General features: G+C 40.2%; 1 protein-coding gene across 1 annotated transcript in view; it reads left to right on the top strand.

Annotated features, from left to right (window-relative positions):
- The first annotated feature begins 2,059 nt into the window (after positions 1–2,059).
- The window catches only part of LOC125232023 (unconventional myosin-IXAa), a 66,238-nt gene continuing 48,403 nt past the window's right edge, over positions 2,060–19,894 (top strand). The window contains exons 1-2 of the mRNA XM_048137633.1: positions 2,060–2,301; positions 18,721–18,907. Coding sequence (XP_047993590.1) covers positions 18,762–18,907 — 146 coding nt within the window. The 5' untranslated portion in view covers positions 2,060–2,301; positions 18,721–18,761. The remainder of the gene's footprint in view (positions 2,302–18,720; positions 18,908–19,894) is intronic.

Here is a 19,894-nt window from a genome sequence, read left to right on the forward strand (position 1 = left end):
ATAAGTGATCAAGCGACAGTTAGTTTAAATCGAGAAAATGAGCTAGAAAGATTTGAAATTTGAATCAGTTGTTGTAAGTTCATTTATGAAGCAAAAAAGTTAATTTTGACATTGAACCTATAAAAGTGTTCATAATTTAAATTGATAAAAAAAATAACACCATACCTATTTAAGTTTCGAAGTTATTAACGTTTTTCCGCTTGATTCTTTATTGAACTAATACTGCGATGACGTTAATTTATTTCGCCGTAGCGTACTATGAGACATATTTTGTCGTTTGATTCTTTAATGCAAATTGTTAGAGGTAAAGTGAATACTGGAATAAAATAAAATTCCATATATTTGAGTAAATAGTGCTATTGTAAATAAATTAACAACAATGTTTTCCTTCACAATGATTAGGACTAATCCGTCTAACAATTTAGTTTTGTTCTGCAATCAACTTTTTTTAATAAATATCATAAAAATCAGCATATATATGGCAAAATTGGCATTGTAACTAATAATAATTCATTAGTGCTAGCCAGGATTACACACATAAGATATTATGATATAACAAAACCTCTTGGTACTTAGTTCTCATTAAGCGAAATATTCTGCAATTTCAAATATGTAACAACGAATTAAACGACACCAATAGGGCGGTTAAATCGATATTGCGTTTATAAATCATCAAAACTTTAAACCAAAACGAATTAATAACATCTTTATGGCGTTTAACTCGATTTTGCGATTTAGAATATACGCTTATTATAATTTGTAAAAGTAAATTTGGCGTTCAATTCGTTTTTACGTAACTAATTAGTACACAGGGCCATACAAATCTTAACGTGTCGCTTGATTCTACCCCTTAAAATAAGGCTGTAAGCATGATTTTTCAACAAAGAAATAATCAATACTATAGATTATCACATTTATATCCGAACTGCATTCATAACTTTTTTTTCGGATTTTGGCGCTTAGTTCGCTATTCCATAACACCGTCCAATTGTATGGATGGAAAGTTTCCATTTCATAAATTTAAATTCCCTTTATTTTTCGTGAAAGTTTCGTGAATTTTTCAAGAAAATTAAGATTCTTTTGGAAAGTTTCCGCAACTTGCACATCACTAGCCGTGATCCATATGGGAGCGCACTAAACAGTGAATGTGTCAACTCCGTGTTCGGTGTTTCGTTATGGACTCCGGGTGCCTTGCCTAGTCAACACGCCAATCTATCCATAGCGTATTTTTCGCCTTGCCTAGTCAACACGCCAATCTATCCGTAGCGTATTTTTCTCTCACTATTTCTCTCCCATATAAATTAGTGCGACGGAGACATTGGCGTTTTTTTTTATATGGAGCGTAAACGATTATGATGTTATTTAGGCATCTGAAAGTCCTGAAACGAATGCTCAAAATGCGGAAAGCATTTCGTTTACTTAAGTGTGTCGCTCAAATAGGCACATAATGGCGTGTAACGATAACGATCAATACCTAAAAAGAAATTAACCATATCACCAAATATGAAAATGATTGGATGAAAATGGTAAGTTGAGATTTTATGCTAATTTAATCTCCTCCCTCCTACCCTTATCCCACGTTATGTGGGGTCGGTACAACATGTCTTCCATTCTCCTCTATCTTTCGTTATCACAACACTCACATCTTTCTTTCTCATGTCCTCTTTCACATAATCCATCCATCGTTGCTTGGGTTTACCCCTCCCTCTCCATCCACCAACCTTCATCTCCAAAATTCTTTTGCCTATATGATATTCATCCCTCCTCATTACATGACCGTACCACGCCAACCTGCCACTCCTCATCTTTTCCGTTATAAATAGGCGCAACTATACTTTTAACTAAATCAAATTACATGTTCAAAATGCGTTTAATATATAAGTACTTATACAGCTACATATGCGGTAAAATACACGCCCGCAAAGTCAAATTCCTCTTTCTGATTCTAGATATCAGACATCGTCTCAACCCTGTTTCAGTGGAAAAGCTCCCAGCATCATCGCGCGCGAGCGCAGTCCGCCGCAGACACCGGCGCGTACGCACGTTCCGTACGCCCGCGCGACCAATCACGGCGCGGTAAATAAACGAGTGTTCGCGATAAGCGCTGCGCGGCGCTGTCAACATACGATAGTGAGTTTTTGTGAGTCCTTAATTGGGGGTTAGTGTACGTTAATTAAACTGTGACTTCTGAATTTTTCGAGGATTGACAGTGGAGACGACGAATTTTAATAATATAATTTTATTTAGGCCTAACTGATTTTGTGAGTAAGTGGTTGCCAAGTCGCGTAGTTACGCTGCCGTGTAAGTATTTAATAAGATTATAATTTGTGACGTATAGGATGAATGTATACAATGTATTTCAGATGAAAACGTGTTTTTCAGTACAGATGGTGTTTTTTTACGCACTAGTGCGAGAAGTGGTTCATTATATGCTAGGTCGAAACTTCGGAGAGCCATCTGTACTGAAAAACGTCGTACGATACAAGTGCGTAAAAAAGGAAGTTCGAAACGAGTGGCGATAAATTAAAACACGACCGTAGGGAGTGTTTTAAATCGACACGAGTGTGCTATTACAGTAGGTACAACTTTTTCGCACTAATGCGCAAAGTAGTACTTTACTTGCCTATAATATTGAAACGTTAGAGGCCATAATATACTGTAAATTGTTGTACGATCGTCGGTCGTGCTTAAATTTATCACCACTCCTTTCTACTATCGTCTTTTCAACACTTGTATCGTAATGTATTACCTACTACCTATACATATACACTTGTTATATGTTCCTATGAAGATAGTAGGTATATGTTCCTATGAAGTTACCGCCGCGTGTGGCGTTATCTTTAGATCCTCACGTGTGATAACAATTATGGAGGCACTAGAGCGGTATTCCACATTGCCTTTTCACAGTTCGTTACATTATTAGTCGCGACATGGCTGTGATGCCTATGATTAATTAGGTGTAATGAAATCGGATAAAAAATGGTTATGGTTAAAAAGTGTAGGTACACTTTTCAGCGTGGAAAATAAATTCGTAAGTATTAAAGATTAAGAGGTTCGATATAACGTCAAATTAACCCAGATAGGTAACCATAAATGCAAAAATTCTTACCCCCGGATTATTCGGGATATTTTGGTGTTATTTGAATCGGTGTTATAACACCTGGTAGGGTTGTTGTTGTAGTCCTAAGGCACCCCAGGCCCTTTAGCACAACTTGCCTTGTCGCGCGCGAGTCCATACATCAAGCGCGACTTCAAGTATGGACTCGCGCCCGACAAGGCAAGTTGTGCTAGAGGGTCAGAGGTGCAAAGGGCCTTCACCAGCTCGCGCCACGCCTTCCTATCTTCAGCGACTCTCGTGGCCTCGGTCCAGCTCAAACCGCTTCCATGAGTGAACCGGGCGCCCGGAGCCACGGCTTGCATTTTGCGGTTTCCAGCTAAAAGCAATGCTTGCGTTATTTCCTTCCCCTCTCCGAACAGTCCCTCCTGGTAGGGTTAAGTGGGTTAAAGCACAGTATAATAAAGAGTACTATCGTACAGTATGGCCACTCCCTCTCCCCGCTGAAAGTGCCGCCCACCCCCTCTCGGTTACCTGTCAGTTACCGCATGTCAAAAACGCGAACGGTCGACCTGTCATATTTCACTCATACAAGCATAGCACGCGTTCACCCACACGAGCTTAGACTGTGTGCTAGGAACACGCCTCTTTCATATATTTAATCGCCAGTGGTTAAAGTGAAAATGGGCAACATTGGGAAAAAATCTTGTAAAGCTATTCCTGATGTCATCGCACATACAGGTAGGTAGGTATATCATATCATATCACTTAAATAATTCTTCAAATTATAAAACTAACAAAAATTTTCAGCAATTAATTCTTTGCAGCACTATTTACGGATCTCAATATTTTTGATTTAATTTTTAGTTCTTAAAGTCCCAATAATGTTTTATTGTTTTTAATTATTCCGCATGCAGAACCTATATTTTTTAAACACCTTGGTGGATAATAAATAGACTGAAGTGTAAACTTAGTTCTTACCATTGTTAACTATCACTGCGATCAAAATTAATAGCAATAAATGTCAATCAAATAACGAAACTCATGATAATTCAAGTTTAATGGTGGGCTTTAAAAGTAGGTGTCGTTATTCAAATGCCTAGATGACCGTTACGGGGTCACCATAAATAACGCCAAGATATTAAAATTCGTGTTTCTGAGAAATAAAAACTATGACCTTTGGCTTTAAAGTGATATGGGGTATGTTGTTACAAACGGTTTAGCTATTTGCATATTGTCACTACTTTGAAAACATCTCGTATCTCACGCTGCTCCTCAAAGTTAAAACGCAGTAAGTCTATGCATTCCATACATACTTACTACAATTTTCTTTTCATTGACAGACGAAGATACAAGTTTTTTTAAAAGTAGTGACGATATGGATTATCATAATTACACTATCAGTACTAACTAATCTACATAGAGACTGTGCAAGTGTTATTACAAACGCCATCGTTTCATTGAAGTGTGAAGTTATTAATGTCCTAAACAATGAGTTATCAAAATCGCGGCATGTAGCTCTACTACTCCTACTGTACTACTACTACTACTTTACTTATTATTTACCTAACCGTTTCACTGAAGACAAAAATGCAGCGTTAGCGAAACTGATTTCATTTCAACCAGCTTTACACAACGCTAGCGTTCGTCCTCACCCCGCCTATAAAGGATGTAGGTACCTAATCACGTGGAACTCATATGTTGTACCTGTACCTATCTACTAATCACATCTCTTATCGTTTTACTTAGGCATAAGGGGTCTTTAAAGTATGACGTACCTAAGCAGATTGATAACAATTATTTTCCCCCATTTCCCTTGATGTCAGCAACAGTAAGCAAAGCTCTTCTTATGACGCTGAAATACCCTCATTCCTCTACTACAACAAGGCACCTGCGTAATAAGTATACCTACGTACTGGAAACTCCGCACGATGCCATCACCATTATCCGCGATAGCGCCGTGTCGTCGCTACACGATCAATTGATCATAGTGGTATCAAGATGAAATAGTCGCTGTGCATTTAGGTGTGAGGCCGACGCTCGTAACTTGTCGTAAGCCTACACCTGCGATGTACTGCGTGTGTTATATATTATAGTCGCGCGAGTGAGGGTGGATTCAGCTTAAACGGGCCATAAAAGCGATATAACATTTCTATTTTTTCGAAAGAGATCGTAAGGATACTGACTTGTTCCAGTAGTGACATCAGCTGTTTGTTTACCTAGCAAATCAGAGATAAGACAAATGTACTAAGAGAATATCGCGCCTGACGTGACTAGTGCTATCTCGCAATTAAACCAAGCATTCTTGCTGAGATTCGCAAGAATGCCTTCAAAAATACTCTACATCCTGCGATTGCCTTGATTTAACTATTTGAATTGCATTATTTGACATCGACACAACGTTAGCGGCATCTAAACTACACTCAGAGACAATTATCGACAAGTTTTAAAAACTCAGTAGGGGAGAATCAGACCGTATTTAAATATTTTTAGTTAATTCACTTTCATTGTGTAAGTAAGTTTGACTAATATTAGGTACATTAATTTCCCAAACTGAATATAAATTGAATATTGAGTGAGTCCTGTAACTGCTCGGAAGTCTGAGCAAATTTTTGGGAACAAGAGATTTTTGCAGTACTTCGCGTGTACCATGTCTGAGGTGAAATAGTTATTTGTTATAGGTACAAGAGGGCAAAGTTGTATTTTAACGCCGAGCGTGGAATTGAAAAACGAGCAAGTGAAAGGATTCTATAGTTGAACCACGAGCGAAGCGAGTGGTTCGAGAATAGAATCCTGAACTTGCGAGTTTTTTAACACACGAGAAGTAAAATACATTTGCACCCGAGTGCAACACAAAACTTTTACCCTCACTATAGCGAGGAAACTACAACGCAAAAAATGCGTTTATCACTGCTTCCAGTAGTTCCACAGGTGGTAAATCATCTTTATTACTAGATTCACCTACTTTTATCAATTTTAAAGCAGTTAATTTGACTTTATTCAAGGTCAAATTACTTTACCCACTAGTGGATAACATGCGTTTTTACCCGCTGGTATTAAAGGACAATTTAAAACACGTGTTTTCGAGCTAGTGAGGGGAAAAAAGTCTAACTTTACAGCAATAGCGATATTATAGCCATCCACAAGCTCTTTCGTTGCTTTTAACAAGCCCAACATTTCTGAAAATTTCTAATTGACATATAAATGAGAGCGTTCTTGCCATATTTTATGAGTCCTATCCTATGACAGCCTTCCCTGAAATTACAATGAACACCAGTTTTTAGTTAAACTTATATGCCAAACCTACTCCAAATATCTGAACAACACTGAAGTAAAAATAGTATTGCTTAAATTTACAAAAAATATGCGAAAACTAGGTAAGCGAATTCAGATTTTAGGTCATTGGCGATGGCGCCAAGACCTCTTATACTGGTTTGCCTTTCCTCGGCCGCTCGTACTCGCTAAAATATTTGAATACTTATCGGTCCAGCACTCTCTCCCACGCGACACCCGATACCAAACAATACTCGTAGACACCGCAGACGAGCTACGCTGTCCTGCAGAGGTTCATTCATTTAGATTTAGGTCTAAAAAGGAAAGTTCTTACAGCTTACATTCAGCTTTGTAGTAGTTGTGCAGGCAGACATTTGTCAGATTTATCAGACGGTGCTATTATAGAAATTACGAGTATAGAATAGAATAGAAAGCCTCTTTATTTTCTTAACAACTACGTACATAGTATATATGTTACACTTGTTTTACATTAATTTTAACTACTTATTGGTTTTGACATAAATTTGATTTAGCTATTGTTAGTTTTAGACTTAATCTTATTGTTAGTATCTTGTTATTATTATATATATATATATATATATTTTTTTTTTTCTTAGTTGTTAGGAACCCCATTTTATTGGGTAAAGGCCTCCTCCAATTTGTTCCATTCGTCCCTGTCTTTTGCCTTATTCATCCATGTTGGGCCGGCGGTAGCTGCAATGTCGTCACTCCATCGTTTTCGTGGTCGTCCTGACTTTCTTTTTACGAAAACGATTATAGAAATTAATAATTATAAATGGAGAATCTATGTAAAAAACCAGAACGGAAAAAAACGAAGCACGGAGTGAGATGTTGCCTTATCAGGTTTCCAGTAATTATGGTGGGTTCGACCCCCGCTTCGTATGTCGTTCCGTTGCGCAGAGGTTGACCATGGTTCAGACGGAAACGCAGCATGCGTGAATGCGTGATAGGTACCTTTACGATATTTGACTAGTTTAAGTAGGATTATTTGGTTTAAAGTTTAATCATTTGCTGGCGACTTTAAGTGATATCCTGATATATTTTTATCCTTCCAAATCTCAAGGGAAGGCGTTCTCAATTCGTCTGTATTTTTTTATCCGTCGCCTCATATCCCAAGAAGGACGGTTATCAAGTCGTCTGTATGTTTTTTTTTATGTTTGTTCCTCGATATCTCCGTCGTTACTGGACCGATTTTGAAAATTTTTTTTTTGATTGAATGTATATGCATACAGATTGGTCCCATTTTTCTCAGAACCCAGTTCTGATGATGGGATCCTGGAGAAATCGAGGGAACTCCTCAAATCTGAAAGGCATACATATGGTGATTTTTGTGTTTTTAAAGGAACAGCATGCATTTAGGTACGGAACAGTGACATTTGGTGCAGTGGAACTGCTGATGATGGTCAGAACGGAACTCTTCAAATCTGAACGGCACGCTTATAGTGACTTTGGTATTTTTATACTAACAGCATGCACTTTCGTCCAGAACAGTGACATTTGGTGCAGTGGAATTTCTGATGATGGTCAGAACCGAACTCCTCAAATCTGAACGGCACGCTTATAGTGACTTTGGTATTTTTATAAGAACAGCATGCACTTTCGTCCAGAACAGTGACATTTGGTGCAGTGGAACTGCTGATGATGGCCAGAACCAAACTCCTCAAATCTGAACGGCACGCTTATAGTGACTTTGCCATTTTTATAAGAACAGCATGCACTTACGTCTAGAACAGTGACATTTGGTACAGTGGAACTGCTGATGATGGTCAGAACCGAACTCCTCAAATCTGAACGGCACGCGTATAGTGACTTTGGTATTTTTATAAGAACAGCATGCACTTACGTCCAGAACAGTGACATTTGGTGCAGTGGAACTGCTGATGATAGTCAGAACCAAACTCCTCAAACCTGAACGGCACACTCATAGCGACTTTGGTATTTTTGTAAGAAAAGCATGCATTTAAGTTCAGAACAGTGACATTTATTTAGTTATGTTTGTTAAGCATATTGAGTTTTGAAGTCAAAGTTTGTCAAGCTTCGATTTCTTGTAATATAATCGGATTCATGAGGAATTGAGGAAACTCCTCAAACCTTAACGTTATAAGTATATTCATTTGTGTTGCCATCCAATAATTAAAGCATTAAAAGCAGTTTAAAAAAATACTTACACATATCTACATAATCCAACATTCGCAAGTAGCTTTCACCAGAACCCGAAAGGCGTCGGTTTTTTTTCTTAAAAATTTTTTTTTTAATGTTTGTTCCTCGATATCTCCGTCGTTTTTTTGATTGAATGTATATGCATACAGATTGGTCCCATTTTTCTCAGAACCCAGTTCTGATGATGGGATCCTGGAGAAATCGAGGGAACTCCTCAAATCTGAAAGGCATACATATGGTGATTTTTGTGTTTTTAAAGGAACAGCATGCATTTACGTACGGAACAGTGACATTTGGTGCAGTGGAACTCCTGATGATGGTCAGAACGGAACTCCTCAAATCTGAACGGCACACTTATAGTGACTTTGGTATTTTTATAAGAACAGCATGCACTTACGTCCAGAACAGTGACATTTGGTGCAGTGGAACTGCTGATGAAGAGTGATCCGCCCCTGGTTAGAGTTCCGTTCTGATAATCATTCTCATCTGTAAGTACTTCAGAATCATCCAAATTTCAAAATTGGTTCAGAAATGACGGAGATATCGAATGACAAACATTAAAAAATATACAGACGAATTTTATTGATAACATAATCCAACATTTGAAAGTATTTATCACCAGAACCCCAAAGGAAGGCGGTTTTTTTTCTTAAAAATTATCTGCCAAGTACTTACCATAGATTTGCCATAGATATACATGACGAGCTTATGTCAGTGTCATTGTCTGTCTTTTTATTTTACGACTGTTCACAAATATACAATGTACAGTTCCGTGTTCCCGGCGACATGAAGCTTGCAATCAGCGAAGGTGCCGCTCCGTGGACAGAATTGTGCTGTTTTGTATGTAAGCTGCAAGCAAAGCATACACCAAGGGTACAATGACGAATATGCGTCAATGCAGCTACGCGCAGTGGACAGTAGGCTTGAGAAGTAGGTATCTTCTACGTGAGCTGTAAGTTCCTCTTTTTGACACATCTGTATTGAAGAGTGTAGCCATAGTGTGGTGGTGTGGCTAAGACGTTACGATCGTGTGTGAGCGGAAACCATGCCGTCGTAAATCGACTTGGCGTCGCTCTGTTCATCAAAAGCTCAGGGTGTTAGGGATGGGGTGGGAGGAGGTTACCCAAACTGCCCAAAACCGGAGAAATATGATTCGAGCCCCACACCCCAGCAGAGGGTAACAGGATGTAAAACAGAAGAAGAAGTGGCTAAGACATATCGTTTGCCAAATCTTGCGATTAAGTATTTACGAATTGGTTGAATCAATTAGGCCCTATGTACAAGGAGGCGCCTAACAAAACGGTAAATGTACGTTCACGATAGCACTCTTTATTATACTGTGTTCATGGTTTGTGGTACATCCTGATTGCATATTCGTCTATTTGTCATGTACCTGCATGAATATGGTAGAATACTCGTAAAACGTATTGTGAATCGCTGGCCTTAGGTGCAAGTGCAATCTTAATTCGCACGTCGCCGTGAGATGAGATGAGCTTGCGGCTCTTGTTGCGCGAATCGTCCAGCTGGACTAGCCGAAGTGACAATCGCTGACGCTACATGGCGATCGAACACAGTCTGGCTCTGTCGCGCTACTACAGACCCGCCTAAAATTTACCTACAATTGCATACTTAGGTGGAGTTCTGACGTGCCACGTGCCTAAAATGCGCTCGGAAATTTAGCCACAAGATAGGGTACGCGAGCCACGTAAAGGCACACCAGAGAGTGGAACAGCTACACTTTCTTAGAATTTCTTGTAATGTCTGCTCCAGACCACAGTCGCTGTGGCCGAAATCGGTCATGACAGCATCATCATCATAATAGAAGAGCAACAGTGAGAGCTATACGCTTGAGACCCGTAAGCGATTGAGACGTTGGCTGGGTACTGGGTAATCGTCTCGTGGGAACGACGGGCGCGTATTAAAATTCATTATATAAATTGTGGAGTAGTCGGCGCGTGCGCCGCGCCGCCCCGGTAATTGCGCCCTCAGCCGTGACCCGCGACCTGCGGCCACTCGCACTCTCGACCAAGTCTCTATCGTGCATCGTTTGTCTGGAAGAAATAGCGACTAATAAGGAGTTGGTCTCAAACCCCGGCTTGAGGATCGTATCAATGAGTTTTTCGAATGTGTGATATTTGCATTTGATATTTTCGTCGCTTTTCGGCGAAGAAAAACAAACCGAGAAAACCAAATTAATTTCAATAAAGTTTATCCCTCAGGTTGGAAGGTCAGACGGCAGTTGCTTTCGTAAAACCTAGTGCTTACGCCAAATCTTGGGATTAGTTGTCGCATGACTCGCCGTGGCCCCGTGTTATGCCGGGATAATGCAAGGAAGGGAATGCCAACCTCTGTTGGTTTAGTAGGTAATGTCCGTTTCATTATTTTTAGGTAAGTACTTACTTATATGTTTTGATTTTTGCTTACCTACTGGTATATAATACGATGTCCATAACATGGCATTAGCAAACCAGAAACGCAAAGCCTTTGGAGACGTTCAAGCAATGCTAAGTTGCTCATCTTGGGCGTATCTTCAGTAATTACAGGTGATAGGAAAATCGTGCTGGATTAATATCCGACATTTTTCCGGGATTTCTAGCTCTTCCTTCTCGCCGAAGAAAAAATGCAAAGCTGGAGAGCTTTAAGAGACACTCTTAAGAACAAAATAAAATAAAGAAAGAATTAAGGCTCACTCTCACTCTATATTCATTTATTTTTTTATTATTTACTTCAGAAGAGAGCATCAAACTAATTTAATCACAGAAGATGGCGGGATAATTTAGTTTGTTTGATGCTGCAAACTACACAAACATCACAGCACACACGTTCTCATAGCTGTTTTGTTGGTAAAACCGTCACTCACGTATGCTCGTATGCGTATCTTGTTTCAGTGTAGGCGTATTTTATGACGGACTTGTCGTTTGGTAATAAATCCGTTAGCGTTTCTAAATATTTAAGGAGGCAGGTCTGTACCTACGTTTCGTATGTACCTATTTAAAAAGCGTAGACAAATAGTTTGTACATTATCGGATACTTAGTTACAAGTGTTACAACATTCGTTGGTTAACCAACTAAAGACAAAACTAAGAGGATCTGTCACTGAACGACCTGTTTCTAACCTCCTTATTTTGCCGTGTATCGATTTTATTTACCCGCCCAAACTGGCTTCTTAGATAGGTACCTTAATTGAAACAGGCACCTGATATTACCTACTCATAAAAATAATAATTCCACCCTTGAGTTATTTTGGTAAACAAATGAGGTTTCGAATAGCACGCATCACGATAAAATATCAATTCTGTGACAGCGGTCGAATCAGCACGCAGGTATGTGACGAACAACTCTCGCGCGTGCGTCACCGCTCGCCCGTGAGGCCCTACTGATTTGCCCCTCGCGAGGGGTACTTACAGTTCGATACCTACACGCGCGAGTGGGACAGGCCTGTCTACGGTTGTACTCACGTTATTATATCGCTATCGCAGCGGGCGGAGCGGCGAGCGGCGCGTCCAGTCCACGGAGTGTAGCCGCCGCGTGAACTCCTATAAGGTACAGCGGGGCAAATCTCGACTGGGGGGCAATTGTAACTAATCATTTTTTTCTATTATTACACTATGATGTTGAGTTCTACATGTATCTACTGAACACGCCTACGATATACAATCGATAGACACTCTTATAATAATGCAAACATTGTAAAACATGGAAAAAATGGACCAGTTACATTTGCCCCCCAGTCGAGATCTGCCCCGCTGTACCTACCTTATGCCTGAAGAGGGGCCTCCAAATTGGCCCGAAACATGTCGCAGCAATAGCGATATAATAACGTTATAGTACAACCGTAGATTCATTAATTATTTGAATAATCAACTGTCTAAATTCTGACCACAATATTGACAAAAACATGTTATTGTCTTAATAAAATCAGTCTACATCTCGATATAGCTATATTATCTTCTATAAATATTCAACCATGACACCTGTAAATAGCATGTGAACAGTTATCCATCATAGCCGACTTTCCATCTCATTGTTTTGCCATAGTTGTCGCCCGTATGAGAAAATTAAATGATCTCTGGAAATCTGCACTGGTGCTACCTTTTAAGCTAGCATTGTTAAGGTGGCATTGCTACAGTCACCAGCAAAGCAATAACATCGCACAAAAAGAAGGCCGCAAAAATATCTGACCCAAGTGCGAAGCACAATCCTAAATAATCATAATCTAGACAGAGACACAATCTTATCCGAGCACGACCTACCTCTAGAGTAGAGGTTCCCAAACTATTTTTATTTCCGCCTCCCTGTGTCAAAAAGGAATTGTTACTTAAACCATTGCTATTACTACCACCAGCACCAGGGTAATGATTTGTACTGCAAAATAAACTCAGGCAAGTTAGTTAGTTACATTAGGTTATGGGCCCGGACGTTTCCCTTCCTTAAGAGAAATTCTCTTAGAATGGACTCCTGGCTTTTTTCTTGTACCTACTTACGCTTAAATCGTAAATTTAAGCGTAAGTAGGTAGTCACCGTAACCAAGATTAGGAAATCATCATTCAACAGAGATATTTACGAGAAACTTTATGACCGATAAAATTATCAATTAACATTCAACGTAGGTACCTAATCTACAAATAATAAATAAACATTTTATTATTAAACCCAGATTTGTAATTTATTAGCTGGGCAGGTAGGTATATAGAGTCCACCGTCTGCCCGATTTAGAGATAGAGAGCCAATAATTAGAATCCTTTACTACCAGCTTTGCATTGCAGCATCCTTACATCCTTTTAGCTTACCTTACATATCAACAAAGTACACGGATCGTAAATTTTAGCAGTCTCCAGTCCCCGCACACTTGTACTAACTCGTAAAACTGCATCATTTGTATTCCATCCCGACGAAAACAAAATCGGACGTCAGCGTCCGTTGAAAGATAATCCGGTTTGGGCCGTCGTCTCTAGCGCACGCGGGGCGTGTGATGTGACAAACTCGCATTTCATCATGCAATTGTACTCCCAAATGTGGACCCAGCGAGCCATCCGCGAACGCTTCTGCGAATTGTTTGTCGTACGTCGTACACTTTCATTTACTTGGCGAGAGGACGTCTCAAGGAAAACCAGAGAAAAGCGACATCAATTTTCATTTTAAATGATACACACTTATGAGCGCAAAACTTTCGTTCCGGAGGTCGCGGTTCGAACCCCGGCTCGCACCAATGAGTTTTTCGGAATTTATGTGCGAAATGTTATTTGATATTTGCCAGTTGCTTTTCGGTGAAGGAAAACATCGTGAGGAAACCGGACTAATTCCAATAAGGTCTAGTTGGAAGGTCAGATGGCAGTCGCTTTCGTAAAAACTATTGCCTACGCCAAATCTTGGGATTAGTTGTCAAAGCGGACCCCAGGCTCCCATGAGCCGTGGCAAATTCCGGGATAACGCAAGGAGGATGATGAGGCACACTTATACTAGTTTTCAAACTAGTGTTAGGCAAGCGATTGCTATATCACCCCAGCTCCGGTTGTCACAAATAATTAGGAAGCTTGCACACTCATAAACGTGACCATTCCTAGCTAGTTTTTGTTACGAGAGAAAATATCACGCGTTGTATATAAACAGCCATGTCATATCCATTATCATGAATTACATATCAAATTACAAGCAAAATGAAAGTAAACATGTCATGTAAGCCAAGCACGTTTGAGAGTTAGAAACAGTCCGTTCAAACGCAGTAATGCTATATACTTAAAAGCCTGCACGGTTAGTGCATTATTGCAGGCGATGTGGGGCATGCATTCCTTGTTTTTGCGCGCGGAGCGGTCGGACAGCTCGTCTAGCTGTCGCGGTACTGTTGCGCTCTTATCAGTCTTATCACGCCGCGCTGTCTGCGGTTAATTGATGGCTTGTCGCGGGGCGCGACTAACGAACCGGCCGCACCCACATGAATGCATGTTGAGTGCATTAGCACACCTGATTGTCTTCTTAAACACCCTTTCTTTGTAACCCTGTTGCCGATTATGAGCTGTTTTGAGTAACTTGTTGACTATATTGACAGTGCAAGTGTACAGTTTGTAGTGAAAAGTGGTTGGTGTGGGTTGAACGGCCGGGTAGCCCCTAAAGCTGCTCTCTGGGATGTTTGTCTTGAGTTTGTGTCGGCCCTAAAAACGCAGCAATGTCGCGTCGCGCAAAAACCATGGCGCGCAATTCGCCCCGCGCCCGCACGCCGCAACCCCAAATATTCTTCGAGACGTATCCACTCGTTCGAAATTCGAAATCGGGACGCGTTTATTGGTCACGACTGTCACGACGAAGGCAGTTGGATAACCGACAATCCATTAAAGGACAAATTAAACATACAAATTAGGTAGACCCGGTACATTTTTCTCAACAGATCGTAGTGAAAAGTTTTACGCAGCGTTTTTCCAACATTTGTTTATGCAAACTATCATGCCCAGGTAATTTTTGTCATCGAAAAAATTACGAGTTTATTCAATTAAATTTTCTGTGCTCTCCTTTTTGTCTTACCATCTACGATTTGGTTATAAATTCCAGATGATGACGGTTCTGATAAATGATAGTTAAGGTTAGATGTTGGGTCATGATCTGAAGGTCTGAACTTCGTGTTCACACATGAATGACAATCATGACGACCGATCGTTCACGTAATAGCAGCATTCTCCAATATTTCCCACGCATGTAGCTCGCGCTTTCAGCGATGCACAATGCCTATATGTGTTCTCGAGTCGAGGGAACACTGTTCAATGTTCATAGCTGGTTTTATACTCGACTGAGCTCGTGCCTGGGTATTTATCCCTTGTACTACGTAACGAGTATCTTGTGGCCAGTGTTTAGTCAATGAGTTGGTAAGCTCTGTGAATTACCACCTAGGAAAGTACTCGCGTTTCGCCGCGTCACGGTGTCTAACGATGTTCGTGCGCTTTGTAACAATTGGAGGCACACTTGAAGCATATTAGTGCCTGCCTATTTACAACTTACAAGGCGCGCCAACGAGTTCAGGTCCACAGACATTGCGGACTGTGGGGGTTAGATACTTTTTACGCACCTATCAAATACCGCAATGTACTTAAACTTGTATACGAGTTCTCTCAGCATATAAATAGGCCCTAAATCCATGGATCTTAATGCAATGGCATAAAGTTTGGAATGGATTTTGTTAGTACCGCGTCATATTAGAGCGAACTGTTGTACTTGGAGCTTGTGGAAGCCTCGTTAATATCAATCAGTCAGGAATTACGATCCGATTTAGTAAAACGATTATCGTTTAGCGCGTTAGGAACTTTAATGGTCGGATTTTCTAAAGCTTCGCTGTAACGGACACTGGGATTGTCTTACGAGTTTTTCTTAAGTTTAGCTTTTTTTTAATACTACGTCGGTAGCAAACAAGCATACGGTCCGCCTGATTGAAAGCGGTCACCGTAACCTGTGGACGCCTGCAACTCATTGAGTGTCACATGCGCGTTGCCAACCCATTAGAAACTTGTACACTCCCTTTTGCTGTGTTAAGTACCTATACAGCAATAATTTTTAAGAAAAAAAAAACCGCCTTCCTTTGGGGTTCTGGTGATAAATACTTTCAAATGTTGGATTATGTTATCAATTCGTCTGTATATTTTTTAATGTTTGTTATTCGATATCTCCGTCATTTCTGAACCAATTTTGAAATTTGGATGATTCTGAAGTACTTACAGATGAGAATGATTATCAGAACGGAACTCTAACAAGGGGCGGCTCACTCTTCATCAGCAGTTCCACTGCAGTTCCACTGCACGTAAGTGCATGCTGTTCTTAAAAAATACCAAAGTCACTATAAGTTCCGTTCAGATTTGACGTACCATCATCAGCAGTTCCACTGCACTAAATGCTGTTCTGGACGTAAGTGCATGCTGTTCTTATAAGAATACCAAAGTCACTATAAGTGTGCCGTTCAGATTTGAGGAGTTCCATTCTGACCATCATCAGGAGTTCCACTGCACCAAATGTCACTGTTCCGTACGTAAATGCATGCTGTTCTTTTAAAAACACAAAAATCACCATATGTATGCCTTTCAGATTTGAGGAGTTCCCTCGATTTCTCCAGGATCCTACCACCAGAACTGGGTTCTGAGAAAAATAGGACCAATATTATCTGTATGCATATACATTCAATCAAAAAAAAAATTTCAAATCGGTCCAGTAACGACGGAGATATCGAGGAACAAACATTAAAAAAAAAAAAAAACAGACGAATTGAGAACCCCTTCCCTTGAGATTTGGAAGGCGGTTAAAAAGGAGTGTACAAGCTCTAAGGGGGGTTCGGGTTGCCGACGACTCAAAGGACAATAGACGGAACAAATTAGTTCCATAGATCCTTCCGTCACCAACACACCGCACGCGCACCCTCGTTGAGCTCTGGCAGCCTTACTCACCGAACTATTTGCTTAAGAAAAATAGAAAACATTTTCTCATGCAACGTAGATACAGTTTGTTTTTTAATTTACCAAGAATAAATAATATGTTAGCACCCATAGTACAAGCATAGTACTTTGCTTAGTTTGGGGCTAAGTTGATCTGTGTAAAGTGTCCCCAATAAGATAGAGATGTCATATACTATGATACTGTCTGATCGCAGAATGCAGGCATAACTAAAGTTTGAAAGATTTTAGATTCCTGTCTACCTGTAGACAGCGGGGTGTGTACTGTGTACTAGTGTGCCGTACTTAGCCAATGTCACTATAGTTTAAGCTTCGTAAGCGTTTCGTAGCTAGCGCTACCAGGGGGGTTACCATGACGTGCTAAAGCCGTTCAGTTTAGGTTGAGAGAGAGGGACGGAGCTATGTAACTGCTATAGCTGTGTCCCTTTCTCTCAACCTAAACTGAACGTCTTTACGTCATGGTAATCCCCCAGGAATCGTTCTTCTGTATCTTTTATAGCTAAGCTACTAGTATTTACTAATAGGTACTCACACAATAAATATTTAATTATCCAATTACATCGTCTAGATCCCGTCAATTAACCGCCTAACAGGCTCACTCCTTTATACATACTTATGTTTTATGAGTTTTGAGCTTCAAACCAATATCTGACTTAAACCTTCTACATTAAAGTAAATGTTCTTGCCTAGTCCAAAGTTAGTTCGGGGAACTCAGCCGACAGAGGCGAGTTCAGAGCAAGTTCTCAGCAAATTAGAAATAGTCTTAATTCCTTCATTTGGCTTTTATTTGCATAATGATCACCTGTTTGGAATGATGCCTTCTTCATTAAAAACTTCTAATAGTTATTTGTTATACAAGGGGGCAAAGTTGTATTTGAACACACGAGAAGTAAAATAAATTTGCACCCGAGTGTAACACAAAACTTTTCCCCTCACTATAGCGAGGAAACTACAATGCAAAAAATGCGTTTATCACTACTTCCAGTAGTTCCACAGGTGGTAAATCATCTTAATTACTGGATTCACCTACTTTTATCAATTTTAAAGCAGTTAATTTGACTTTATTCAAGGTCAAATTACTTTACCCACTAGTGGATAAAATGCGTTTTTACCCGCTGGTATTTAAGGACAGGACATGTTTCCGAGCTAGTGAGGGGAAAACGCTTTTTCCAGTGCCCATTCAAAATATCGTAGTGAGTGTAGTGACTTGTAAAGTAATGGAGCAGTCCAAGGGGAAATAAGTACCTACCTATAATATATTATGCTCTCAATATTCACACCCCTGGGGATGAAGCAAACTTGGATTATATAAGCGCTTACAAAACAACCATAAAGGTATAAAGATGATTTTAAGCATCCTGGTGGACAAGAACGGTCGCGTGATAAAGCCTATCACGTGATAACAACGTCCGTTGTTTTCGCACTATCTGTATCTATTGACGCGATATAGTAGGTACAAGTGAGTAAAAAAGGAAGTTCGAAATGAGTGTCGATAAATTGATGAAATGACGATAGAAATCGACACGACTTACGAATTTTCAGTACAGATAGCACTCCAAAGTTTCGACCTGGCATATAATGAACCACTTCTCGCACTAGTGCGTAAAAAAAACACGATCTGTCACTGAAAAGGTGTATAACACAGTGTTCTACGCCCGCTGATAATTCTTTAATATATCTTGAGAACTATCTTATCCTATCGATTTGAAATAGTTGTTAATACGAATATTGTTAACATCTACAAATTGAAGGTAGGTACTTATATTTCTTTTATTTTTTTTAATACAGAGTGGGGTTAGGGGGCGCTGCTGCCTCGGCGCCATGCCGGCATGCTGCTGCCCGACCAGACGTACGAAGGCGCGCCGGCCCCGGCGCCCGCGCGGCTGCCGGCGCTGCTGCGCGCGCACCGCGTGCGCCCGGACTTCTTCTGCGCCAACCGCCCGCGCCGCTCTGCACACGCACGAGACGCGCGCAAGTATGATTTATCTGCAATCTTATAGTAGGTATAGATAGACGATTAAGCAAATCTTGTCACTAACATATATATTCATATTTATTTATTGCATTCCATGGTGTTATAAGATGTTACAAAGTAGGTATACGTGCTCATGGAGGGCGTGGTATTAGGGCGTGGCAACATATTTAATATACATTAAACTCTAACACTATACACATTTTACTGTATACATACATACTTACATAAATAGATAGATAGATAGATATAGATACATTTATTGCTAGGTACTGGCAGGCAAGTATGGTCGCGCGATAAATGATAAAATATCTGGCAGTCCCTATCGCACTATTTGTAAGTGCGATAGGGACGGCCAGATGTTTTATCATTTATCGCACGGCCATACTTGCCTGCCTGATCATACGCTGTCAAACATTGTTACAATAATGTTTAAATATTACAAAAAGATGTCTTAATATTATTTGTACATAAAAATACATATTCCGATTATAAAGACACAGAGATCAACAGAACAGTCAATATAGATAATAAAATAATAATATATCTTAAATTGGAATTTTCAAATCCACACCCATGAACAAACACTTCTCACATAACCTTTTTGTGACAAACAAGCAATAAACATGATTTGGACAATAAAATAATAATTAATAATTATGTTACACCCGCGCTCGTCTGTTATGAGATTGTACATCCCACGGAAGTGCGGAGGTCGAGGCTTCCTAAACGCCAAAAATCTCCACAACCGTGAGGTGTACAATCTCAGGAATTACTTCCTTAACAACGAGTGTGGGATGCATCGTGATGTGGTGGCAGTGGACGGAAACCTCACGCCGCTCTCCTTGGCGAAAGAGAACTGGCGCAAACCTGTGGTACTAAGTACTGCGGACCGCAGGGCGGTATGGGAGAGCAAGCAGCTACACGGGCGGTTCTACAAGGCCCTCACGGGACCCGATGTAGACCTGCTCGCATCGGTGAACTGGTTAC

The sequence above is a fragment of the Leguminivora glycinivorella genome, chromosome 12 (genome assembly GCF_023078275.1).
Source record: "Leguminivora glycinivorella isolate SPB_JAAS2020 chromosome 12, LegGlyc_1.1, whole genome shotgun sequence".
NCBI lineage: Eukaryota > Metazoa > Arthropoda > Insecta > Lepidoptera > Tortricidae > Leguminivora > Leguminivora glycinivorella.